A 26,449-nucleotide genomic window follows, 5' to 3' on the forward strand; every position below is an offset into this window, starting at 1 on the left:
TGAAGTTGTACAAAAACGCTTTCTTTCGCCAAGACAGTGCATTTCTCACTGTTACATGCATTTGAATGGGAAACTCGCCTGAGACAAAGTATAGGTTTTCATTATGTGAATAATTTTAAAATCTTAGCTCAAACAGCTGCAAAACCTGTTTGCCCAGCACGGGGATATTGAGTTCTATAAGATAAAGCCATAAACATGTTTGTCTGAGTCTTCTATCAAAAGTTACAGCGATTTATATGAAGTGGTTGAAAAACGCTTTATTTCGCCAAGACAGTGTGTTTCTCACTGTTACATGCATTTGATCGGGAAACTCGCCTGAAACAAAGTATAGGTTTTCATTATGCAACTGGTTACTGCATTCTTAGTGGTGGTATAATTTATTTAATGAGGTGCATAGACAACTTCAATGACCAATTCCATCAAGAATGAGCCCTCCAAAACTTGTCTCGTTTTTTAATGTACATGTATCCAATTCTGCACTAGAAATGAGCTGTCTGCCTAAAATATATAAAATCACATATTTAATGAATAGTGTTCAAAAACATTTTATTGAATACACAGAAGTTACTACAATGAAACAAATATAGTAAGAACAAACAAGTTTCTAATAAAACAGCTCGTTATTCAGAAGAGAAGGTTTTCTACTTGATTTAGTGATTCAGCCTCGCTGATTGCTCCTGATCCACAGCAGACTGCAAAGCCATCACTGTCTCTGTGGATGAAACAGATGAATGTAAATCCTTTCTTAATCCTTTGTCAGGCTATACATTTCATTTTGACAAAACAAGATGACTGTTTGGCAGCTATGCATTTGTTTTGTTTTTTGTTTTGTTTTGTTTTTTTAAATGCACTTAAAAAAATGAAAGAAAACAAAACATGAACTTGGCCGATGTAACCCACTGTCTCGTTTTTAAATCCTCAATACAAGCCATTTTCTCCATCACCATCTTGGTCTTTTAAAAATCAGATATCATGAAAAGGGCAGATTGGACCGTCAAACTGCATGCTCATTGGCAAACTACTTGAAACAATTCTCCATTTCTGACCATTACTTAGTCATTATTTTCAGGGTGAGATTGGGAGAAAAATGATTAAATACAGCAGGAAAGTGTTTAGAGAGGTCACATTTGGAAACTGTTTTTCTTTCTATAGTAACAAAACTCTTTTTACAAGCCCTAGGTATTGCCCCCTGGTGGCCATTAAAAAGAATAGAAATTTAAGACAGAGTCTACACCTTTATTTAAAACAAAAAACAAATAAAAGAAAAAAGGCTGGAGCTGTGTTAGAAGGGGTAAAGTTTTGTGTAATGAGCAAGCAGATTTAGTACATTACATTAACAAAACAAATCGAGCAATATTTTGGTTGGTACACACCCAATAACCTTTTGGAATGATCAACCAGATTGGGGAGTCCTTCCTCGATGTTGTATGAGATTTGGCCCATTTCTTGTACGAGGTCACCTGCCCTCTGAGTAAAAAAAAAAAAAATAGGCGAAATTACCAATTTAAAAAAATAAAATGACATTGTAACTTAAATCTTGGAAAAAGAAAAAAAAAAAAACGAAAAAAAAAAAAACAAAAAACATACAAAGTTAGGAAAACTCTACCTTGAGCTCTGAATAAACTTTCTCCTCCAGCTCAGCCACCTGAGATATGGCATCACACACACACCGGTGTGTGTGATGCCAAAACTGATTCCTACATCACAAAAAGAGTGACAAGTTAAATCTGAGAAACTTCCACACAGGTTATAACTGGATTCATGCTGTGCAAGCTTACCTCTTCTGAGGAGCTATTCATTGGCTCCTGTGTCTTAGGTGCTTCACTGGCTTTGGAATTGCCATTAAGTTCCTTCACTCTGCAGAAAATGTTTCAAGCTTCATCATACAATAAGGCAACTGAGAATTCCCATTAGAAAAAAAACAAAAAGCCCACAGATTCAGAGCTTCATATGCTAAATACATACCTGTCAGCATAGCGCAATGTGTTCATTGTATATTTACATGAGGTCATACCTGGAGACACCATAGCAATCTGTGAAACAAAGAAAAAAATTTATTTGATGTGGATTTCAAAATATCCAATGCTGAGAGGAAGTCAAATTTGGTGTGGTAACATACCATGCAGGTCCTGGACTTCTCTCCAATGAAAGAATCCCTGAGGACTTTGGTCAAAGTGCTCATTCGGAAAGGAATGTGATCACTGTTCTTTCCCAGTGAACGGATACACTCCTACAGGATACAAGAGAGGAAACACCAGTGTTTTGAGTTGCTGTGCAGACATATTTAATGGAGAGAAAACAGAGTACTTCTGCCTTTTAATCAGCCATCGATTACCTTGAGAGCCAGAAGGCTGCGGTTGATCTTGGCAGTTTCAACTAAAGTACTCCGGTCATTGCTGCTGGCATCTGTACCATGCTCATTGCCAGCCAAATCGACCAGTGAAAACTTGCCGTGCAGCGTGGTAGCACGGTCATTGCGCCGAAGAACAATTTGAAGGATTGCATGAGAGCGGGATGAGTTGGCATTGGCTGAGGTTTGGCCCGACGTTCTGGAAAAGACAGTGAGATTCTAACTTGGAGTTTGCCTACCTACACTAATGGGCAATTAATATGTTTTTGTGCTCTTTCAGGCACAAAGAAAAATGAACAAGGAAACATCAAACACATTCTTGATACTAAACTACCTGCATGAACTGCCAATCTGTATCATCTTGATGACCTCCTCTGCTGAGGTCACATAGACCTCTTCGAGGCCGACCACCTGAACCTGTTGTCGTTCATCTTCCAAAACACGCAGCTTGGCCTTCTTATGCAGCAGGTCATACACCTAAATAAAAATAAATGTCTAGTTTGCTATATGGATTAATTGAACACGTGGATTCAATAGATATCTTCTCAGTGAAGGGTGTTCCCTTCACGTCTTCCTACCTTGCCGTTGTAAATCTCAAAGAAGCTGACGTAGGCAGAGAGATCCAAATTAGCATACCTCCTGTGGTGGAGGTAGGCAAAAACATCCTGGGCTAGAAGTGAATAGACTCAAATTATGACAAAGTCTGTTTTTTGTACAAAATCCAGTTGTTTCATTTAAGGTCCTACCTGCTAATGCGTAGATGCCTTTAGCACTGTTCTGCTGTTTCCCTGTGAAATCACCTCCCATTGTCTTAAAAACAAATAAAGACTTTGAGGGTTTTTTGTTGTTGTTGTTGTTTGGTTTTGTTTTGGGGGGGGGGGGGGGTTGAAGCACAATTTTGCAAATGTGGAATTTATTCAAAGTCTTAGATCAAGGGGAGACTTACATGAGTCTTACCACTTCCTGTCTGGCCATAGGCAAAACATGTTGCCATACCACCTTCAAAAATGGACTGGACTAAAGGTTTAGCTGTGAACCTAAAAGGAAAATCAGAATTTTAGTCATCATAACATTAACAGGAAAATTACAGCATGTATAAAAGTATACATCGAGTCTCCATTGTACTGGTTAATGTCCCAGTTGTAAGTTAGAAAATGTACAATCAGAGCCACTGTTGGCTTAAAGGAAAAATTAGGTAGTTACTTGTAAACAAGTTCATTGGTGGCGGTGTCATCAAAGGAGTAGTCAAAGTGGAAGACTTGATTGTCCAAGTACTTGGTGAGGTCCACCTTGTGTTTTGGCTCATGGACCAGTAACGCACCTTTCCCAGGTACAGACACCACATCAATCTCCTTTTTATTAATCTCTACAATACACAAGAGTATCGGAGTTAGTGTATAAACATGGCAACTGTTTTCTCTCCCTTAATTACTCCTTTATATTCAGATGATAGAATAGAGAATCTACAAATTATTCCTGACCTACCCTGCTTGTTAAAGGGCCGCTTGCGAACGCACACACAAATCCTTTGGGGCTCAATCTTAAAAAAGGCAAGAGATGTGCAGAGAAATGACTGTGCTACAGTTTGCAAAGCTACAATAAAACTTTCTGGATGGAACATTTTAAGTCCATGTTCAAACCTACCGTTTCAGTAGTTGATAAGGGTGTGATTTCCAAAGTCGCTCTGAAATCCTGAATCATCTCAAAGAACTTCTGGTTGGGCCGGGAACCTTCCAGAAACTATAAAGACAAGCAAACAAAAGGTACTGTAACAAAATGAGGAGTAGTTTTGCTCATGTTTAAAACAATTTACATTATAAAATAAAAAAAATAAATAAATAATGGTTGAAGAAATCTTTCACCTTTCCCCTCTTGGTTTGCATATCTGGGGGCTTTATAACACAAGAGAGCCTTTTATTGCCTTTGTTCAACTCCACGGGAGCCACAGGTTTCCTCCTGCCTGAAATGTGAAAAAAACAAACAAACAATATACACACTTACAGTTTTTTCTGATTGCTTAAGCACATGTTATGTAACTATTGGCTAATTTAGCAAAACTCTACACACAAATAAAACAACCCGGTCACCCAATTATCCAAACATTTTAGTTCTCTTGCAAAAGCAAACACAGCTAGATTAACTCTTCACACCTTTGTAAAAATGGTGTTTCTGTATCAAACAGTACACACAAGCCATCATCTACTAAGCACACAATGCGCCAACTGCACACCGATGGTATGAATACAAAACACATCTGGCGTTTGCCTTCCCTGTGCACAAGGTAGGCTATGTCAGTTTGAGCTCATACTTCTGTCATAGATCCATAAGCATGGAGGGATCCAAACTTCAAGTACTGGTGTTTAGTCAAACACATCAAAACAAACAAGTGTTTATTTCCAAGTATAGGATTATTTGCAATCGCCATAATGACTATATGGGTTACGTGGTCTGCAGTGAACATGCTTCCTCTGCCCCCTCCTCGTCTTCCTCTTGCTCCTCCTTGTCCTTGTCGTCCTCTTCATCCTACTTCTTCACCTCCACGTCCTCTTCCTCGGCCTCCTCTACTTCTCACTCTTTCTGCTCCCACCATTGTACTCCGCACACACAGCTTACCTGTATTATAGTGCTTAGGCTGATTGCAAAGTGAACGAATTATCTAAGAAAGTTTTCACATGTGAAAGTGTGCCAGACAGTTGGCAAATTAGTGTTAATGATAGCCATACATGTGTATACTTTTGCTAGGAGTGTGTTGGAAATTTGGAAATTGAGTGTTGTGCAGTGAATTGTGCCTACAGTCTTGCAAAGTGTGTGTTACAAAATTGCAAACTGAGAGCAAAGCAGTTTTTGTGCTTTTAGTTTTGCACACTCAGTGAGTGGTTTTGCTATACGTCTGACTAGTTTTAGAAATTGTGCTACAGGAATCACAGTTAGTGTTTAGGCATTCGGTAAAAACTGTAATACACACACACACACACACACACATAAATGAGATGTTAACACCTAATACCAATAAAATGGGTTACATACCTCTAACTGTGGATGGAGGAGGCATTTTCTCAGGTTCATCATTTTGCTTTATGGCCTCAGGAACAAAAGGCTGCAAAGTCGCTGGTTGTGTATCATTCTTTTTACGCTGCTGATTCGGAATTACTAGATGACAAAAAACAAATATAATTCAGATTTAACAGAAGAAAAAGACCAAAATATTTCTTCATACATTTAAAGTACTTAGAAACTTATTCAAATACATTTTAACAGGTACATGATATGACTTTGTACCCTGCAGATAACCAAATGAATATGGCATGGTCACCAACAACATGTTGTTAAATGAAACAGATGTGGCACTGTTGTGATTTTTTAAAATGCATTATGCATTTTAAAAAAAATCTTTTTGTTTTCTGTTTTAAATGAATAAGTAAATCACAACCAACCAGAGTTTTTGAGGACTGATGATGGTGGGGGCTCGGGATGTATGGTTTCTGGGTTAGCTGAAAAGGATTCTGTAGCTGAGACTGGTCCTTGAACAGAACCTGGGGCCTGAAACATACACGTCTGCCGAGCCTGGGACCGAGTAGCAACTGAAAGTGACACAAAACCAAGTCAAACTGCTGAAATATGAGTTTATGCAATTCAGACTGATTATTACCAGCATTATTGATCTGGATTAAGACAGCCACTACTGGTAAAATGGAGGAGAAAAAGGTAAGAAAAAGGTAAGAAGAAGAAGAAGAAAAAAAAAAAAAAAAAAAAAAAAAAGCTGTACGAGGCTGTCTGGCAAAACACAAGTGACACCAACAGTAAATTCACCACTTATTTTTCTGAAAACAGAACAACCAAATCAGACATCCACAGTGGTAGAAAAGTGTGTTTTAAGTGAATAACAAAGATATGAAACACTAATGTGCTGGTCATTAAAATGGTTCTAAGTCCTAAAAAAAAAAAAAAAAAAAAAAGGATTTAGAGGCCACTGTACATGCACTGTTTATTCTCCAATGAACTGATCAACCAGTGATAACAATCAGCGGTCCTTTTTATAGCACGATCTTATTTCTCAACAGGCAGAATTTAAGGACGAAGAGACAAAAAAAAAAAAAAAAAAAAAAAACAAACATTGCTGCATATGCATATACAATCACCCAACACCTAAGTGTGTTGATTTCCATCCCTTGTGCGTTATCATTAATCTAATGTACATCTAAAATCTGGGAGCAGAGTTCAGCTCTTGCAGGACTGTCACTCCTCGCCCTTGCACCCATAACCAAAACAGGACAGATTAGATTTGCTTTAACAAAAAACATGCACGCCGTGCCGACCTGACTCTTCAGTTCTGGTGACTGCTGTAGTAGAAGCTTTTGGAAGGAAAGAAGCCATTAGGCAAGAGTACTTCACATTTACACCTGACACACACAGAGACTCAATATTTACATACAGGAGGCAGGTGCAGGAATCCTAGAGGAGCGCAGTCGACCCTCGTATTTCTACAGAATAAAAACAGAAAGAAAACTGTATAATGCCCAGTCCAGTCAGCCACTTAACTCTCTCATAAGAAGCACCGTGTACTTATGTGTAATGTAAGTTATTAGAACATCATTCTGCATGTAGTTACATCAAACAGTATAAAAGCAGAGGGAGATTTTTAAATCCAGATGATGTATTTAAAAATCATCATCTGGCGTTTATCACTTATAAAACAAACAAAAATGCTCAATTTGAATTAATCCACTGTCATCAACGTGTGGAGTAGAGCATTGCTTCAGGTTTGCTCATGGGAAGTGTTCATTTACAACTACAGTTGCGTTCCTTTTGGATTACACCTCATACAGCATAAGGCTTCTACTGAACATTCAAATTCAACTCACATGCATCCTCACCTGAAATAAGGGTCAACTTAATGTCACAGGAGAGGCTACACAAGGAAGCAGGAACATCAATTCAATTCAATTTCTTTATTGTCCCACAAGGGGAAATTAGTTTAGCAGCAGGAGGATAAGAACAAACAGAACAATACTATAAAACAATAATAACAATATGTGGCGTGAATAAGACACGGCGGGACCACGGAGCAACGTTCAGAGTCATCTTTATTTACATCTCACCACACCCCCAAACCCCTCAGTCCCCGTGTTTTTAACTAGGCGGGCGTGATTAAGGATGCCGTGCAGGTGCGTCCGCCCTCCCTGCACGGCACCGCAGACCACGCCCCACCACATACCCCCATCGCCCGATTGAGGCCGGGGAGCCATCCGGCCGAACCTACTCCCCCACCGCCAGTGGGAGAGGGAATCAGCCCGGACAGCTGGCACCCCCAGGCCCCGGCCAAGCGACGGGGAGGTGCGAGTTCAGGCGGCCGTCCGCGAATCCAGCGGCGCAGGCAAAGCTGGTTCGGAAGTCGGACACGTGACAGGTGCACCCGGCGCGGCCGGCACAAGCGTGAGCCCCAGCTCACAGGTGGCTGGGCAGAGGTGTGGCGTGTACAGGCCTCTGGTGGTGGTGAGGCCGGTCTGGCGAGCACGGCGATCTCAAGCGTGGCGCCCGCCTCGCTCGCCAGTTCCACTCGAACAAGCTCCCCTGGCACTGGGACCTCCAGCTCCTTGCGCGGCCCCTCCGTCACCGCTGTCGCTCCCTGCTGGAGCAGCCCATAGCGCGACTCCTCCGTCACTACTGCTCCCTCCGCCGCCACTCCCGGCTCAAGCAGCCCCTCGTGCAGCTCCTCTTTCTCCAACCGGCGCAGACCCTCGCGCACCTCGTCTGCCGCCTCCGGTTGGAGCGGCTCATCCACCACTCCCGGCAGGAGCTGCCCTTCACCTGGCTGTTCCCCCTCCTCCGGCAGGCGCAGATCCCCGCGCGCCTCGTCTGCCACCTCCGGCTGCTGAGGTGCCTCACGCGGCTCCTCCACCGCTTCACTGTCCTCGGGACACACCTGTGGGGGTGGCGCCCAGGCCCAGAGCAGCGCCGCCAGCTCCCCAATCCTTTCCAGGTGCCGCTCGGACTGGTCCTGCAGCTCTTCCTGCTGGCGACGCACCTCCGCCGCCTGCTCCCGCTGGGCGGCCGCCATTTCGGCCACCCTCTGGGCCAGCTCCTCCATTCCCTGGCTCCGATATGGACCCGCCGTGCTGCCTCCTGGGTTTCGGCACCAATGTGGCGTGAATAAGCCACGGCGGGACCACGGAGCAACGTTCAGAGTCATCTTTATTTACATCTCACCACACCACAACACCCCCAAACCCCTCAGTCCCCGTGTTTTTAACTAGGCGGGCGTGATTAAGGATGCCGTGCAGGTGCGTCCGCCCTCCCTGCACGGCACCGCAGACCACGCCCCACCACACAATAATAATGATAGAAAATTCAAGGACAATTATTTGCCATTAAGGAGACAAGACGCAGTAGGGATAAAAGAGACCTGGAGTCTTTTAGTCCTCCTCGGAGGTACTCTAAAACGGCGGCCGGAAGGCAACAACTCAAACTCACTGTGAAGTGGATGGTTCACACAATTAATAATAGAATGAGCCTTTCTAAGCACATTTCTATTGTAAATGGCCAAAAGTCCATCTTGCCAGCGCCCTGAAATTTTGCTAGCAGTTTTTACCAGAAGTCCCAACCGATTCTTATTCTTCACAGTCAGGTTACCAAACCAGGCAGCGATACAAAAAGACATCACAGATTTGATAAAACTTCTATAAAACAAGGACAACATCTCAGATGAGACGTTAAAAGATCTCATTTTCCTTAAAAAGAACAGTCTTTGTTGAACTTTTTTAGTAGTGGCATCAGCATGAGATTCAAAACACAGTTTATGGTCAAGTACCACACCTAGATATTTATAACTCTCAACGATCCCAATATCGGCAGTTTTAATGATAGTGGGTGATGAGCTAGAAGAGGACTTCCTAAAATCAATAATCATGTCTTTCGTTTTTGACACGTTAAGTGAAAGGAAGGACTCATCACACCAATTCACAAAATCATCTACAACCTGTCCATGGCCTGACTCGTCCCCCACTAGAAGACTGACGATCACTGTGTTGTCAGCAAACTTCAGGATGTGTCTGTTTGTGAAATTGCTGCGACACTCATTTGTGTACAGAATGAACAGAAGGGGAGAGAGGCAACAACCCTGGGGTGATCCAGTAGAGGAGGAGAGCACATCAGAAAAGACATGATTTACCCTCACACATTGTGACCTATTAGTCAGAAAGTCTGTCACCCAGCAGACCAGACTAGTGTCAAGCTTGAAATGATTGTAAAGGCTGTCAGCAAGTAAGAGGGGTTGAATTGTATTAAATGCAGATGAAAAGTCAGCAAATAATAATCTTGTGTGGGGGGGGGCCTCAAGATGCTTATACAAGAGATGCAGGAGTGTGACAGCAGCATCCTCCACACCTCTCCCTGCTCTATAGGCAAACTGGAAGGGGTCAAGATGGTGTTCAACATGCATTAAAATCTCCTTCTTAATTATCTTCTCAAATGTCTTCATCACTAAAGAAGTCAGAGCCACAGGCCTAAAATCATTCAGTGCCTTAGGAGAACTGCCCTTAGCAACAGGAACAATGATTGCATGTTTCCAAATTTTAGGTACAGTCTGTTCTGCCTTTTATAACTTAAATCGGATATTATAGTTGTAAGCTGCCCTAGAGCTCCCTCTAGTGGCTGCTTTGGGTTCGGTTACTTTGGGAAAGGAAAAAAATGAGAACGTGAAGAAGAAATAAAAGATGGCGGAAAGTGATACCGTAATGTTATCGTTCTAAGCTGATACGGACCTTAAAATGTTGTTGCCTTGGACAAGATATGTCTGTAAGTATGAGTGTCGATAAAATAATTAATCTTTTGTTTTGTGTAAAAATGGTACGATAATTTGTACATTTGAAAGTTTTATCTTGTTAGCTTGCAGTAAGAGGGTAACAAGATAGTTTACAATGTTAGTTAGCTAATACAGTATTTTGTACTTTCAGTTTTACGATGGTCAAAGAGAAGGCAATGGTCAGAGGCCATTCTTCAATAAATCAGCGCAAAAAGGAAAATAAGTCTGGTTATTGGAGCATCGTTATCTCACTGTCTAGCTGGTGAAACTAAGAGACTCAGGGCGAGGACAGCATAGTAAAAAGACATTAGCGCAGCGGGCACAACCACGAGGAGCTATTTTCAGCACATCAGTTATGAGTCTACGGTCAGGAAAGCAATATCAACTGGATCTTCCAGAAGAGGAAGAAACACCAGACCAAAGAGAAACAAAACAAGTGCACAACGCAGAGGATATGGAGAACAAGGATAATGCAAGCAACGCAGACACACAGGCGGAGTCTAGACGCTCGCGTACATCCAAGCGTTCATCCACAAGTTCTGCAGCACTTAAAGCACGAGCAAGAGCAGAGGCTGCACGTGCACAGCTGGCGTATTCAGAAAGAGAAGCAGCTATAATGAAACAAAAAACTGAACTTGAGGCTAATTTACATGTTTTGAGCTGCCAAAAGGCTGTTGCAGTTGCAGAAGCAGAGGTTGCAGTTTATGAAGAAGAGGAGGGACTCTCAAAAAGTGAACTGCGCTATCCATTGGTGGGACCACCCGCCAGTCCAAAGCAATGCACAGCAGAGTATGTACAAAAACACTCAGATATTTGCCTTGAAGGATTCAAATTAAAAGTAGATCCACTTGCCTGCCACAAAGCTGCACGTGAACAATGCGAAATGGCTATGAATGCAGATATAGACAATGACGGCTCACACAGTGCTCAAAAGGCTAATGTTAAAGTGGAACTCCAAACACAACAGAGAGAGAGACTGGATTCCCCCAAACCTTATCCGTACAACACTCTTCAAACATCAACAGAGACACAGGGTGTCCAGGATATTACAAGGTACCTGACACGGAGGGAAATGTTAAGTACTGGACTTTTGCAGTTTGATGACCACCCAGAAAACTACTGGGCGTGGAAGGCATCATTTCAAAGTGCTATTAAAGACTTGCATGTTACAGCTCAAGAGGAGCTAGATTTAATGGTCAAATGGCTTGGAGTTGAGTCTGGTCACCAGGCCAAAAGAATCCGATCAGTCCATGTCTTTAATCCAGCGGCAGCTCTCAACCTTGTGTGGCAAAGACTCGAGGAATGTTATGGATCTCCAGAAGTGGTAGAAAATGCACTGTTAAAAAAGATTGAACAGTTTCCCAAACTAAACAACAGAGACAACACAAAGTTAAGAGAGCTGGGTGACGTTCTGCAGGAAATAGAATGTGCAAAAGATGGAGGATACCTACCAGGCCTCTCATATTTGGACACAGCTCGCGGAGTCAACCCCATTATCGAAAAGTTACCATATGGACTGCAGGAAAAATGGATTGCAACAGGAGCAAAGTACAAAGAAGAACATAAAGTTGTTTTCCCCCCTTTCAGTGTCTTTTCAAAGTTTGTAAGACAACAAGCCAAAATAAGAAACGACCCAAGCTTTGTCATCACACCTCCTGCCGACACAAGCTTCAAGAAGGAGAAAAGCTTCAGAGGCAGTAACAGGCAAGTGATTAGTGTACACAAAACGGACATTCCTACAGACACTAGTTCACCTCAAAATAGTTACAGCAAGCCTATAGAAAGCCCTGACAAGGTATGCCCAATACATAAGAAGCCTCACCCTCTTAAAAGGTGCAACAGTTTTAGAGCAAAGCCCATAGATGAGCGCAAGTCATTTTTAAAAGAGAACAGAATCTGTTTTAAATGCTGTGGCTCTACTCAACATTTAGCAAGGGACTGCAGGGCTCAAATAAAATGCATGGACTGTGGTAGCGACAGGCATTTAGCAGTGCTACATCCAGGTCCACCCCCTGCTCCAGCTGAGAGCTCTGGAGCTGATAAAGATGATGGCGGGGAGACACAGGATAATGCAAATGCCTCAGTTGTTTCCAAATGCACAGAAGTCTGTGGTGATGAAGATAGCCCACATTCGTGCTCAAAAATAAGTCCTGTGTTAGTCTATCCAGAAGGCGAAAAAGAACAGGCTAGAAAGATGTATGCAGTGCTTGATGAACAAAGTAACAAGTCACTAGCTAAGTCTCAGTTTTTTGAGCTCTTTAATATTAAGACACGCTCAGAGACTTACAAGCTCAGAACATGCTCAGGACTGTCAGATAATGTCGGCAGAACAGCAGTAAACTTCATGATTGAGTCATGATTGAGTCAATGGATGGTAAAGTAAAGCTCCCACTTCCAAACCTGATTGAATGTGACATGATTCCAGACGACAGGAGAGAGATTCCCTCTCCACAAGTGGCCATGAAGTTCTCACACTTACAGAAGATAGCTGAAAAAGTACCTCCTGTAGAAGAACAAGTACCTATTCTGTTGCTTTTGGGAAGAGACATTATACAGGTACACAAAGTCAGAGAGAGAATCAATGGGCCACACAATACACCTTACGCGCAGCGTTTGGATTTAGGCTGGGTTATAGTTGGAGAAGCCTGCATGGGGAAGACGCATAAGCCCCCTAGTGTGAGTGTTCTCAAAACACATATTCTTCAGAATAGCCGTGCTTCTTACCTCTACCCATGTCCTAACACGTTTCAACTCAAAGACCAGTTAAACACCACACCTAACCCCAAAAAGGACAGGGGAAACACAAACACCAATCAACTGGGAGAAACTGTTTTTGACAGGACAAAAGATGATGACAAACCAGCACTGTCAGTAGAGGACAAAGACTTCATTGACATCATGGAGAAGGAGGTGTATCAAAATGAATGTAACAGCTGGGTGGCGCCTTTGCCATTCCGCTCTCCAAGACCAGAGCTTCCGAGTAACAGAGAGCAAGCATTCAAGCGCCTCCAATCTCTCAGAAAGACATTGGACCGGAACCCTGAAATGAAAAGACAATATATCGAATTCATTCAAAACATGCTGGACAATGACCATGCAGAAGTCGCTCCACCTTTGGACTCAAACAAAGAACACTGGTACTTGCCATCCTTCGGTGTGTACCACCCACAAAAACCTAATCAGCTGAGAGTAGTCTTTGACTCAAGTGCAGAATTTGAAGGACAGTCCCTTAACAAAGTCTTATTAAGTGGACCTGACCTAAATAACACACTACTAGGTGTCCTTATGCATTTTAGGAAAGAGCCTGTAGCATTTTCAGCTGATGTGCAACAAATGTTTTATTGTTTTGAAGTGAGAGAGGATCATAGGGATTATCTGAGATTCCTTTGGTATGAAGACAATGATCCCGACCAAGGTATTTGTGACTATAGAATGAGGGTTCATGTTTTTGGGAATAGCCCTTCTCCAGCTGTGGCTATTTATTGTATGAGGCGTGCTGCAGTTGAGGGAGAAGAAAAGCACGGACATGATGCAAAGCAGTTTGTAATGAGACATTTTTACGTTGATGATGGTCTCGCATCCACAGCAACAGTGGAAGAAGCTGTTGAGACACTCACAAGCGCTCAAAAGATGCTGGCACAGTCAAACTTAAGGCTACATAAAATAGCTTCTAATGACCACAAAGTAGTGGAAGCGTTTCCTGCTGCCGAGAGAGCCAAGGATCTAAAAGACTTGGATTTAGAGTTGGACGACATACCCCTGCAAAGGAGCTTGGGGGTACTGTGGAATCTTAAAGAGGACTGTTTTACCTTTCACGTCACCACTGAACAAAAGCCGTTCGCCAGGAGAGGTGTCTTGGCCACTGTTAACAGTCTGTATGACCCGCTGGGTTTCGTGTCACCCATCACAATGCAGGGAAAAGCTCTTCTCCGTGAATTGACCTCAGAGCAAAAGGACTGGGATGAATCACTTCCTGCAGAAAGAGAAGATGAATGGAGCAGATGGAGAAGCTCATTGAAGGATCTTCAGCGGCTTCAGATACCGAGGTGCTACCTCTCGTTCTCCCAGGCCATTGCTGTGAAAAAAGAACTGTGCATATTTTCAGATGCCTCCACCATGGCCATAGGAGCAGTGGCATATCTGAGAGCTATTGATGGTGAAGGTCAGTGGCACACAGGTTTCATCATGGGCAAGTCCAAAGTAGCCCCAAGACCCGCCCACACTGTTCCTAGATTGGAGTTATGTGCAGCAGTGTTAGCTGTAGAGATGTACGAACTCATTAGAGATGAGATTGACATTGAAGTAGACACTGTCAGATTTTTCACAGACAGTAAAATTGTTCTTGGTTACATACACAACAACACAAAGAGGTTCTACACTTACGTGGCTAACCGAGTGATTAGAATCAGAAAGACTACACATCCAGCACAGTGGTTTTACATAGCCACTAGTGACAATCCAGCAGACACAGCCACTAGACCAATTGCAGCTTCTGCATTGGCTTCTACAAACTGGTTTAGTGGTCCTTCCTTTTTGACACAACACGACATAGAGAAGTCTCACTGTGATAGTTTCACACTAGGGCTGCCACGATTAGTCGACTAGTCACGATTATGTCGACTATTAAAATCGTCGACGACTAATTTAATAGTCGACGCATCGTTTGAAGCTTTGTAAGATCACAAAGGACGCAGGAATGAGTAGTAGGATTTAAGAGTGTAATAACGGACTGAAACAGAAGATGGCAGCACTGCATGTCCAAGGATGCCAGCTGCCGTTAAACCCCGAAGAAGAAGAAGCTGTGTCCCAGAATTCATAGCGCAGCTGTCAACAATGGCGGCAGCTAGTTAGTTTTAACTTTACTCTTATTATTCTTTCTGGGTCACAAAATAAACGTTTAACATATTTTCAGGCGAGAATGTAGCTGTGTAAACCTCAAATATCTGCTCAGTTTATCAAGACACCGCATATTTTCAAAAGCGCTCCGACGTTTTCGGAGACGTCTGTTACCCACTAGCTCGTTAGCTAGGCGGGGGCAAGGCTAACTAGAGCCGTGAGAACACCGGACTCCCGGCAAATCGTTTTCAAACCCACCGCCGTCTTTCGCTAGTCAGGTTAAACATATATATAAGTCACTTAGATAACTTAAATGTTATTGTTTGGCTTTTTTCAGTATTTATTTGTTCCTGAGTAAATCGGTTTGGCTGAGATTAAAGGTATAGTTTTTGCACAGCTAAAACTGTCAAGCAGACAGCTGATTATCAGAAGTGTGAGACGCTGGAGAATATACTCCGGTGTCCTGTTATATTTTAGAAAGCAAGGAGTTTATTAAACTTCACCGAAACAATCTGCAAATTTCATTAAAAATTAATAAACTACCATCTTGTCTTTATTTTTAGTTAGCACAAACACTTCAAGCTGTAAGCTAATGATAGTTATATAAGACCAGATGCTGCTGGTGCAATAAGCTGTACGTCCAATGGATGATGATCTGATTAGTCGACTAATCGCAAAAATAATCGGTGACTAGTCGATTATCAAAATAATCGTTTGTGGCAGCCCTATTTCACACTGATCGATCCTGACACAGATGCAGAGATCAGACCTGATATAACAAGTTTTGTTACCAAAGCCTCAGTAACACAGCTAGAGCCATGCCGTTTTGAAAGATTCTCTCATTGGATGAGATTGTGTCGCACTATTGCATCACTAAAGCGTGTGGCAGTATCATTCAAGAAAACAAACACAGAAGGTAAAGGCTGGAAGTGTTTCAGTGAAACTAACACCACAGATGAAGTGTCTAAAGCAGCAAAGTTCATCATTCACACAGTACAAAGTGAAACGTTCAAAGAAGAGTACAGATGCATAAAAGAAAATCTGCCACTTCCAAAACAAAGCTGCCTTCAAAGGTTAAATCCAGTTATTGATGAAGATGGGCTCCTCAGACTAGGAGGTCGATTGGCACCTGCTAACCTAACAAAAGATGAGAAACATCCACTCATTATCCCAAATGCTCATCATATAGCCATCCTTCTTATTAGATACTATCATGAGAAGGTAGCGCATCAGGGGTGTCACCTAACAGAAGGAGCGCTCAGAGGTGCTGGATTTTGGATTATTGGCAGTAAACGGCTCGTCTCTTCTGTTATTTACAAGTGTGTTCTTTGTCGAAAGTTTCGAGGACGACTTCAGACCCAAAAGATGGCAGATTTACCCGTGGACAGGCTGACACCAATGCCACCGTTCACTAGTGTAGGACTGGATGTCTTTGGACCCTGGACGGTCACCACACGTCGCACCAGAGGAGGGAGTGCAGACAGTAAACGATGGGCTGTGCTTTTCACCTGCATGTCCACGAGAGCTGTGCACATTGAGCTCATTGAAACAATGTCAACATCCAGCTTCATCAATGCGCTGAGGAGATTTTTCTGCATCCGTGGACCTGCTCAAATACTCAGATCTGATAGAGGTACAAATTTTGTTGGAGCATGCAATGAGTTGCAAATTGATCACAAGGACACAGAACTAAACTCATACCTGCAAGAGAAAGGATGCACATGGCTGTTTAATCCCCCACACTCGTCACACATGGGTGGCTCGTGGGAGAGACTTATTGGAGTAGCAAGGCGCATCCTAGATGGTATTCTGTTGAAAGCCGTACATGTCCAACTAACGCATGAAGTGTTAAGTACATTCATGGCAGAAGTAATGGCAATAATGAATGCAAGACCACTTGTACCAGTCTCAACAGATCCAGACAAACCAAACCTCACTCCAGCAATGCTCCTTACACAAAAGGTCAATGCATTATCTGCACCAACAGGAAGCTTTGGACCGCCAGACCTCTACTCAAAGCAATGGAAGCAAGTACAGTGTTTGGCAGACTCTTTTTGGAAACAGTGGAAAAGTGAATATCTTTCAACACTACAGCAAAGGAGAAAATGGACTGATGATAAAACAAACATAAAAGTTGGTGATGTTGTGTTATTGAAAGATGCTCTCGCACACAGAAATGACTGGTCCATGGGAAAAGTTGTAAGAACATTTGAGAGCAAGGACAATAAGGTTCGAAAAGCAGAAGTAAAGACTGTGAAAGATGGAAATGAAAAAGTGTTTTTGAGACCCATCGCTGATATGGTTTTGCTTTTATCAAGTGATAAATAAGTGTTTGAAATAGCCCTAAACTGTTCAAAATGTTTATTAGAAAAGTTTGTTCTAGTGGCACAATTATATTGTACCAGGCGGGGAGTGTTCTGCCTTTTATAACTTAAATCGGATATTATAGTTGTAAGCTGCCCTAGAGCTCCCTCTAGTGGCTGCTTTGGGTTCGGTTACTTTGGGAAAGGAAAAAAATGAGAACGTGAAGAAGAAATAAAAGATGGCGGAAAGTGATACCGTAATGTTATCGTTCTAAGCTGATACGGACCTTAAAATGTTGTTGCCTTGGACAAGATATGTCTGTAAGTATGAGTGTCGATAAAATAATTATTCTTTTGTTTTGTGTAAAAATGGTACGATAATTTGTACATTTGAAAGTTTTATCTTGTTAGCTTGCAGTAAGAGGGTAACAAGATAGTTTACAATGTTAGTTAGCTAATACAGTATTTTGTACTTTCAGTTTTACGATGGTCAAAGAGAAGGCAATGGTCAGAGGCCATTCTTCAATAAATCAGCGCAAAAAGGAAAATAAGTCTGGTTATTGGAGCATCGTTATCTCGCTGTCTAGCTGGTGAAACTAAGAGACTCAGGGCGAGGACAGCACACAGTCTGTAGCTCTAAAGAAAGTGAGAAGATATAGTGAAAAATCCCACTCAGCTGATCAGCACAAGTTCTCAGTACCTGTCCACAGATGTTGTCAGGTCCAGGACTCTTGCTTTTGGTATGTCTAAAAAGATTAGCTACCCCTGTCTCATCAATACAAATAGATGGGGGAGTGATGGTCTTTTCCCTCAGTGTGCTGGTCTGCCTAGAACAATCATAGTTCTCAAAACGAAGGTAAAAACTGTTAAGACTGTCTGCCAGATGTTTGTCAGAGGTAAACCCCTCTAAGGTAATGCTGCTTTTACCTTTCGTCTGTAGCCCTGCCATTGTTTTCATACCAAGCCAAGCTCTTTTGAGGTTGTTACTGCTGAGTTCTGCCTCAATCTTATTTCAATACCTCATCTTGGCAATCTTTATTGCAGCCCTCACCTCCTTCCTCAATATTCTCACAGTGGGAACGTCTCCCTCGTTAAAAGCAATTTTCCTTTTAAGAATCACATCCTTAATATCTTTAGAGAGCCACGGTTTGTTATTAGGGAAAGTCTTAAATTCTCTGACTGGAACCACAGAGTCTTTGCAAAAAGAGATGTAGCTACACACCACATCAGTGAGTTCATCCAAATCAGAAGTGCTCTCTTGAAACACGGACCAGTCAGTGCAATCAAAACACCCCTGAAGGGCAACACAACTGTCTTTTGTCCAGACATTAGTCCGCTTCACACAGGCCTTCTCCCTCCTAATCACAGATCTGTAAGCAGGGAGGAGGTGAATAACATTGTGATCCGAAGAACCTAGCGCAGGTCCGGCCACAGACTTGTATGCCCCCTTAATTGGTCCATAACACAAATCCAGCGCTTTGTTATGCCTTGTAGGACAAGTGACATATTGAAAGAAATTGTTCAGTGATTTCTTAAGATTACAATTGTTAAAATCACCGAGAATAAAATTAGGAGCATCCGGTGAGAGAGTCTGCAGATTGTGTACCACTTTAAAAATGGCATCAGCAGCAACTTTAACGTCAGCCTTAGGATGAAACTAACCTGTCATCTGGTGACTGACAGCAAGGTTAATGTAATAAATTATGAGAAAAAACAATGTAGGCTAGCACTCACCTTTTCTGGAACATGAGTCGATGGGTCAGGCGTTGAGCTTGTGATTGAATTTATAGGGTCCAAAACCTCTGGATTGAGTATACATAACTCACTTAGATCAATCTAAAACACAGAAGAAGAAGCAGACTCAGCATATGGGATATTTTAATGTATACTTGGTTGATATCACCTCAGTTACGACATTACTGACCCCCTTTCCACGGCACATGTTCCTCTCATGCCACTCAACCATAACTGTGGACTTGTCAACGGATTTCACGGTGGCCGAATGGACTCGACCTAGTTCACGTACATAAAAAAAAAAGCATGCCTGAGTTAAACTCACCGCACACGGGAAGTACAAAAACACATAATACGAACGGATTTAATGCAACATGAGCTCACCATCACTGCGGCTGATCTGGACAGAGAGTCCAACGAGAAGTCGGGACAGGCTGTTCTCCATGATAGCGCCTTCTTAAAAAGCTGAAAATAATGAAGGTAACGTTAGCGTATTAAGTATCCAACTCATTCTCTACTAGTTGTGCTGTCGTCGCTGTGAAAATATGCCGCCTTTTCATGGAAACGTAAAGTTTGATAAAAACCAAACCGTCAGTTGTTTCCATTTGTTTATTTTTAGTTTCTTTCAAGATAAAATCACACTTACCTTTCACCCGTGCCAAACTCAACAGCGTCCAGAATGTAAACTGGCGTTATTTCCGAGTATTTAAGAATCTGATTGGTCTTCGTCATTTCATAGAGTCCAGCGTTCTTCTTCTACGGATTTATAGGTGGTATTTAAATTGATGTTACACTGCCACTCATCGGACAAGTTAGGAAGAACCGCTACAGTTGTGCAAATGAAAGAACTTCGATACATTAATTCAACCAGACCAGCTCAATAAGATGTTGCTGACTTTAATGAAATATTGTGTTTTATCCACGCAAGCAAACAAAAGCAGAAAAACATTTATCTTAACAGACAAGTGGTTTACAAGAAATACACATCATACAGTACGGGATTTAAATGTGTATATATATATATATATATATATATATATATATAAAACAACCGTGGGCTATAGTAAATAAAGCTAATGCTAATGATAAAGGAATGTAACAATTAAAGTTAAAGTTACCAAATACTCATCACTGATATTTATCGTGAACTCAACTAAATTTTATTTTCTAAACCTTAACTGAAACTGAAAATAAACATGATATAAAATATTATACAACCAGCAATGGTTTAGCAATATATTTCTGCATGACTTTATCTGTCTCACATATCAGTTGTAGCCCTTTGATTTACAACATTGTTTTGGTTAATTTCCCCCCCCCCCCCAATTTATGGATTCAAGTGATTAGGTGGCAAGTACGTGAAGTTACTAAGACAATCCTATAACCCTACCTGCATGTTTGCATAATACCCTAACCCAAAGGCTCAGTTTAGCATTTATCCAACAGCACAGGCCCTGGATTGTTGAAGATGGCCTCAGGAACCAGCACAGGGCCTGGTGTGTTGTACATGGCCACAGCTAGCAGCACAGGGCCTGGTTTGGTGAAGATGGCCTCGGCCAGAAGCGCAGGACCTGGTGTGATATGAGTGGCCTGAGCAAGAGCCACAGGCCCTGGTGTGGTGTAAGTGGCCTGAGCAAGAGCCACAGACCCTGGTGTGGTGTAAGTGGCCTCAGCCAGCAGCCACAGGCCCTGGTGTGGTGTAATTGGCCTCAATAGCAACTAAGGCCCTGGTGTGGTGTAATTGGCCTCAATAGCAACTAATGCCCTGGTGTGGTGTAAGTGGCCTCAGCCAGAAGCCACAGGCCCTGGTGTGGTGTAAGTGGCCTCAGCCAGCAGCCACAGGCCCTGGTGTGGTGTAGGTGGCCTCAGCCGGCAACTAAGGCCCTGTTGTGGTGTAAGTGGCCTCAGCCAGAGGCACAGACCCTAGTGTGGTGTAAGTGGCCTGAGCAAGAGCCACAGACCCTGGTGTGGTGTAAGTGGCCTCAATAGCAACTAAGGCCCTGGTGTGGTGTAAGTGGCCTCAGCCAGCAGCCACAGGCCCTGGTGTGGTGTAAGTGGCCTCAGCCAGTGCCACAGGCCCTGGTGTGGTGTAAGTGGCCTCAGCCGGCAACTCAGGCCCGTGTGTGTTGTACATTACCTTAGCCAGAATCACAGGCCCTGGTGTGGTGTAGGTGGCATCAGCTAGCAGCACAAGACATTGGAAAACAGCCAAAAGCAATGTCGTTAATGTGCCCTCATTAATGGGGAGCTGCTTTGGGTCTTTTAATACACCCCTTCTCTGGATCAAAAGCAGTTCAATGACATGAAAATCAAAGGCTTACAGCACCAGGTATTCCCAGGCAGTCTCCCATCCAAGTACTAACCAAGCCCAGCCCTGCTTAGCTTCCGAGATCAGACTAGGTCAGGCGTGCTCAGGGTGGTATGGCCGTAAGCTGCTGGCCCAAGCACAACGTCTCAATTTATGGATTCAAGTGATTTGGTGGCAAGTACCTGAAGTTCCGAAGACAATCCTATAACCCTACGTGCATGTTTGCATAATACCCTAACCCAAAGGCTCAGTTTAGCATTTATCCAACAGCACAGGGCCTGGATTGTTGAAGATGGCCTCAGGAACCAGCACAGGGCCTGGTGTGTTGTACATGGCCACAGCTAGCAGCACAGGGCCTGGTTTGGTGAAGATGGCCTCGGCCAGAAGCGCAGGGCCTGGTGTGATGTGAGTGGCCTGAGCAAGAGCCACAGGCCCTGGTGTGGTGTAAGTGGCCTCAGCCAGAAGCCACAGGCCCTGGTGTGGTGTAAGTGGCCTCAGCCAGCAGCCACAGGCCCTGGTGTGGTGTAAGTGGCCTCAGCCGGCAACTCAGGCCCTGTTGTGGTGTAAGTGCCCTCAGCCAGTGCCACAGGCCCTGGTGTGGTGTAGGTGGCCTGAGCAAGAGCCCCAGGCCCTGGTGTGGTGTAAGTGGCCTCAATAGCAACTAAGGCCCTGGTGTGGTGTAGGTGGCCTCAGCCAGCAGCCACAGGCCCTGGTGTGGTGTAAGTGGCCTCAGCCAGCAGCCACAGGCCCTGGTGTGGTGTAAGTGGCCTCAGCCGGCAACTCAGGCCCTGGTGTGGTGTAAGTGGCCTCAGCCAGAGCCACAGACCCTGGTGTGGTGTAAGTGGCCTCAGCCAGAGCCACAGGCCCTGGTGTGGTGTAGATGGCCTCAATAGCAACTAAGGCCCTGGTGTGGTGTAGGTGGCCTCAGCCAGAGCCACAGGCCCTGGTGTGGTGTAGGTGGCCTCAGCCAGAGCCACAGGCCCTGGTGTGGTGTAGATGGCCTCAATAGCAACTAAGGCCCTGGTGTGGTGTAGATGGCCTAAGCCAGAGCCACAGGCCCTGGTGTGGTGTAGGTGGCCTCAGCCAGCAGCCACAGGCCCTGGTGTGGTGTAGGTGGCCTCAGCCGGCAACTCAGGCCCTGTTGTGGTGTTAGTGGCCTCAGCCACCAGCCACAGGCCCTGGTGTGGTGTAGGTGGCCTCAGCCAGCAGCACAAGACATTGGTAAAGAGCGAAAAGCAATGTCGTTACTGTGCCCTCATTAATGGGCAGCTGCTTTGGGTTTTTTAATACCCCCCTTCTCTGGTTCAAAAGCACTTCAATGACATGAAAATAAAAGGCTTACAGCACCAGGTAGTCCCAGGGAGTCTCCCATCCAAGTACTAACGAAGCCCAGCCCTGCTTAGCTTCCGAGATCAGACGAGGTCAGGCGTGCTCAGGGTGGTATGGCCGTAAGCTGCTGGCCCCAGCACAATGTCTCAATTTATGGACTCAAGTGATTAGGTGGCAAGTACCTGAAGTTACGAACGCAATCCTATAGCCCTACCTGTATGCCTGCCTAAGACCCTAACCCAAAGACTCAGTTTAGCATTTATCCAGCAGCACAGGCCATGGATTTTTGAAGATGGCCTCAGGAACCAGCACAGGGCCTGGTGTGGTGTAAGTGGCCTCAGCCAGAGCCACGGGCCCTGGTGTGGTGTACGTGGCCTCAGCAAGAGCCACAGGCCCTGGTGTGGTGTAGGTGGCCCCAGCCGGCAACTCAGGCCCGGGTGTGGTGTAGATTGCCTTAGCCAGAGTCAAAGGCCCTGGTGTGGTATAAGTGGCCTGAGCAAGATCCACAGGCCCTGGTGTGGTGTAAGTGGCCTCAATAGCAACTAAGGCACTGGTGTGGTGTAAGTGGCCTCAGCCAGCAGCCACAGGCCCTGGTGTGGTGTAAGTGGCCTCAGCCAGTGCCACAGGCCCTGGTGTGGTGTAAGTGGCCTCAGCCAGCAGCCACAGGCCCTGGTGTGGTGTAAGTGGCCTCAGCCAGCAGCCACAGGCCCTGGTGTGGTGTAAGTGGCCTCAGCCAGTGCCACAGGCCCTGGTGTGGTGTAAGTGGCCTGAGCAAGAGCCACAGGCCCTGGTGTGGTGTAAGTGGCCTCAGCCAGAGCCACAGGCCCTGGTGTGGTGTAGGTGGCCTAAGCCAGAGCCACAGGCCCTGGTGTGGTGTAGGTGGCCTCAGCCAGCAGCCACAGACCCTGGTGTGGTGTAAGTGGCCTCAGCCAGCAGCCACAGGCCCTGGTGTGGTGTAGGTGGCCTCAGCCGGCAACTCAGGCCCTGGTGTGGTGTAAGTGGCCTGAGCAAGAGTCACAGACCCTGGTGTGGTGTAAGTGGCCTGAGCAAGAGCCACAGGCCCTGGTGTGGTGTAAGTGGCCTCAGCCAGCAGCCACAGGCCCTGGTGTGGTGTAAGTGGCCTCAGCCAGCAGCCACAGGCCCTGGTGTGGTGTAGGTGGCCTCAGCCAGCACACACAGGCCCTGGTGTGGTGTAGTTGGCCTGAGCAAGAGCCACAGGCCCTGGTGTGGTGTAAGTGGCCTCAGCCAGTGCCACAGGCCCTGGTGTGGTGTAAGTGGCCTCAGCCGGCAACTCAGGCCCTGGTGTGGTGTAAGTGGCCTGAATAGCAACTAAGAACCTGGTGTGGTGTAAGTGGCCTCAGCAAGCAGCCACAGGCCCTGGTGTGGTGTAGGTGGCCTCAGCCAGCAGCCACAGGCCCTGGTGTGGTGTACGTGGCCTCAGCCAAATCCACAGGCCCTGGTGTGGTGTAAGTGGCCCCAGCCGGCAACTCAGGCCCTGGTGTGGCGTGGATTGCGTTAGCCAGAGTCACAGCCCCTGGTGTGGTGTAGGTGGCCTCAGCCAGCAGCACAAGACATTGGTAAAAAGCGAAACGCAATGTCGTTATTGTGCCCTCATTAATGGGCAGCTGCTTTGGGTCTTTTAATACACCCCTTATCTGGTTCAAAAGCAGTTCAATGACATGAAAATAAAAGGCTTACAGCACCAGGTATTCCCAGGAAGTCTCCCATCCAAGTACTAACCAAGCCCAGCCCTGCTTAGCTTCCGAGGTCAGGCGTGCTCAGGGTGGCATGGCTCTAAGCTGCTGACCCCAGCACAATGTCTCAATTTATGGATTCAAGTGATTAAGTGGCAAGTACCTGAAGTTACGAACACAATCCTATAACCCTACCTGCATGCTTGCATAATACCCTAACCCAAAGACTCAGTTTAGCATTTATCCAGCAGCACAGGCCCTGGATTGTTGAAGATTGCTTCAGGAACCAGCACAGGGCCTGATATGTTGTACATGGCCACAGCTAGCAGCACAGGGCCTGGTTTGGTGAAGATGGCCTCGGCCAGAAGCGCAGGCCCTGGTGTGGTGTAAGTGGCCTCAGCCAGAGCCACAGGCCCTGGTGTGGTGTAAGTGGCCTCATTAGCAACTAAGGCCCTGGTGTGGTGTAGATGGCCTCAGCCAGAGCCACAGGCCTTGGTGTGGTGTAGGTGGCCACAGCAGGCAACTCAGGCCCTGGTGTCGTGTAGATGGCCTTAGCCAGAGTCACAGACCCTGGTGACCTGAGCAAGAGCCACAGGCCCTGGTGTGGTGTACATGGCCTCACCAGCAACTAAGGCCCTGGTGTGGTGTAGATGGCCTCGGCCAGAGCCACAGGCCCTGGTGTGGTGTAGGTGGCCCCAGCCGGCAACTAAGGCCCGGGTGTGGTGTAGATTGCCTTAGCCAGAGTCACAGGCCCTGGTGTGGTGTAAGTGGCCTGAGCAAGAGCCACAGGCCCTGGTGTGGTGTAATTGGCCTGAGCAAGAGCCAAAGGCCGTGGTCTGGTGTAAGTGGCCTCAGCCAGAGCCACAGGCCGTGGTCTGGTGTAAGTGGCCTCAATAGCAACTAAGGCCCTGGTGTCGTGTAGATGGCCTCAGCCAGAGCCACAGGCCTTGGTGTGGTGTAGGTGGCCACAGCAGGCAACTCAGGCCCTGGTGTGGTGTAGATGGCCTTAGCCAGAGTCACAGACCCTGGTGACCTGAGCAAGAGCCACAGGCCCTGGTGTGGTGTAAGTGGCCTCACCAGCAACTAAGGCCCTGGTGTGGTCTAGATGGCCTCAGCCAGAGCCACAGGCCTTGGTGTGGTGTAGGTGGCCACAGCAGGCAACTCAGGCCCTGGTGTCGTGTAGATGGCCTTAGCCAGAGTCACAGACCCTGGTGATCTGAGCAAGAGCCACAGGCCCTGGTGTGGTGTAAGTGGCCTCACCAGCAACTAAGGCACTGGTGTGGTCTAGATGGCCTCGGCCAGAGCCACGGGCCCTGCTGTGGTGTAGGTGGCCCCAGCCGGCAACTAAGGCCCGGGTGTGGTGTAGATTGCCTTAGCCAGAGTCACAGGCCCTGGTGTGGTGTAAGTGGCCTGAGCAAGAGCCACAGGCCCTGGTGTGGTGTAATTGGCCTGAGCAAGAGCCAAAGGCCGTGGTCTGGTGTAAGTGGCCTCAGCCAGAGCCACAGGCCGTGGTCTGGTGTAAGTGGCCTCAATAGCAACTAAGGCCCTGGTGTCGTGTAGATGGCCTCAGCCAGAGCCACAGGCCTTGGTGTGGTGTAGGTGGCCACAGCAGGCAACTCAGGCCCTGGTGTGGTGTAGATGGCCTTAGCCAGAGTCACAGACCCTGGTGACCTGAGCAAGAGCCACAGGCCCTGGTGTGGTGTAAGTGGCCTCACCAGCAACTAAGGCCCTGGTGTGGTCTAGATGGCCTCGGCCAGAGCCACAGGCCCTGCTGTGGTGTAGGTGGCCCCAGCCGGCAACTAAGGCCCGGGTGTGGTGTAGATTGCCTTAGCCAGAGTCACAGGCCCTGGTGTGGTGTAAGTGGCCTGAGCAAGAGCCACAGGCCCTGGTGTGGTGTAATTGGCCTGAGCAAGAGCCAAAGGCCGTGGTCTGGTGTAAGTGGCCTCAGCCAGAGCCACAGGCCGTGGTCTGGTGTAAGTGGCCTCAATAGCAACTAAGGCCCTGGTGTCGTGTAGATGGCCTCAGCCAGAGCCACAGGCCCTGCTGTGGTGTAAGTGGCCTCAATAGCAACTCAGGCCCTGGTGTGGTGTAGAT

The 26,449-nt window shown here is 45.7% G+C and overlaps 1 protein-coding gene, 1 non-coding gene and 2 pseudogenes across 4 annotated transcripts; all 4 read right to left on the reverse strand.

The window, feature by feature from the left end:
- Nucleotides 1–529: 529 nt before the first annotated feature.
- LOC113015708 (kinesin-like protein KIF2C) lies at nt 530–19,770 on the reverse strand. 3 transcript variants are annotated; one of them, XM_026157870.1, is made up of 23 exons: nt 19,671–19,770; nt 19,409–19,489; nt 19,215–19,303; nt 19,025–19,126; nt 6,783–6,831; nt 6,667–6,702; nt 5,785–5,931; nt 5,378–5,500; nt 4,213–4,310; nt 3,995–4,090; nt 3,836–3,890; nt 3,554–3,716; nt 3,297–3,387; nt 3,097–3,160; nt 2,929–3,020; nt 2,685–2,827; nt 2,336–2,549; nt 2,120–2,230; nt 1,966–2,033; nt 1,764–1,857; nt 1,607–1,672; nt 1,374–1,467; nt 530–712 (listed from the first exon to the last, which is right to left on the reverse strand). In XM_026157870.1, exons 2-23 carry the CDS (start codon nt 19,467–19,469, stop codon nt 651–653), a joined length of 2,118 nt encoding a protein of 705 aa, XP_026013655.1. In that variant the 5' UTR covers nt 19,470–19,489; nt 19,671–19,770; the 3' UTR covers nt 530–650. The 3 variants fall into 3 exon arrangements, 1 of the variants encoding a protein (XP_026013655.1); XR_003271144.1 differs by lacking the exon at nt 530–712 and having other exon boundaries at nt 1,405–1,467; nt 1,607–1,697; nt 1,779–1,857; nt 19,671–19,769; XR_003271145.1 differs by lacking the exons at nt 530–712; nt 6,667–6,702 and having other exon boundaries at nt 1,405–1,467; nt 1,607–1,697; nt 1,779–1,857; nt 19,671–19,769.
- Nucleotides 19,771–21,338: 1,568 nt separating this feature from the next.
- LOC113019820 (5S ribosomal RNA) lies at nt 21,339–21,457 on the reverse strand. The gene has a single exon (XR_003272125.1). It is a non-coding gene; the product is annotated as a 5S ribosomal RNA (ribosomal RNA).
- A 1,210-nt stretch (nt 21,458–22,667) lies between these two features.
- LOC113019787 (uncharacterized) lies at nt 22,668–22,786 on the reverse strand (annotated as a pseudogene).
- Nucleotides 22,787–24,352: 1,566 nt separating this feature from the next.
- On the reverse strand, nt 24,353–24,461 carry LOC113019790 (uncharacterized; annotated as a pseudogene).
- Between the last annotated feature and the right edge of the window lie 1,988 nt (nt 24,462–26,449).

This window comes from Astatotilapia calliptera, chromosome 3, assembly GCF_900246225.1.
Source record: "Astatotilapia calliptera chromosome 3, fAstCal1.2, whole genome shotgun sequence".
In the NCBI taxonomy this organism is placed as follows: domain Eukaryota; kingdom Metazoa; phylum Chordata; class Actinopteri; order Cichliformes; family Cichlidae; genus Astatotilapia; species Astatotilapia calliptera.

Bases quoted from the DNA above. Each gene is read 5' to 3' on its own strand.
- LOC113015708 (XM_026157870.1), bottom strand. From the start codon at position 19,469: ATGGAGAACAGCCTGTCCCGACTTCTCGTTGGACTCTCTGTCCAGATC. The intron at 5,501-5,784 runs GTTGGTTGTGAT...TTTGTCATCTAG, and splicing joins ATCAGTCCTCAAAAACTCTG to TAATTCCGAATCAGCAGCGT. The intron at 3,388-3,553 runs GTAACTACCTAA...TTTTCCTTTTAG, and splicing joins ACCAATGAACTTGTTTACAA to GTTCACAGCTAAACCTTTAG.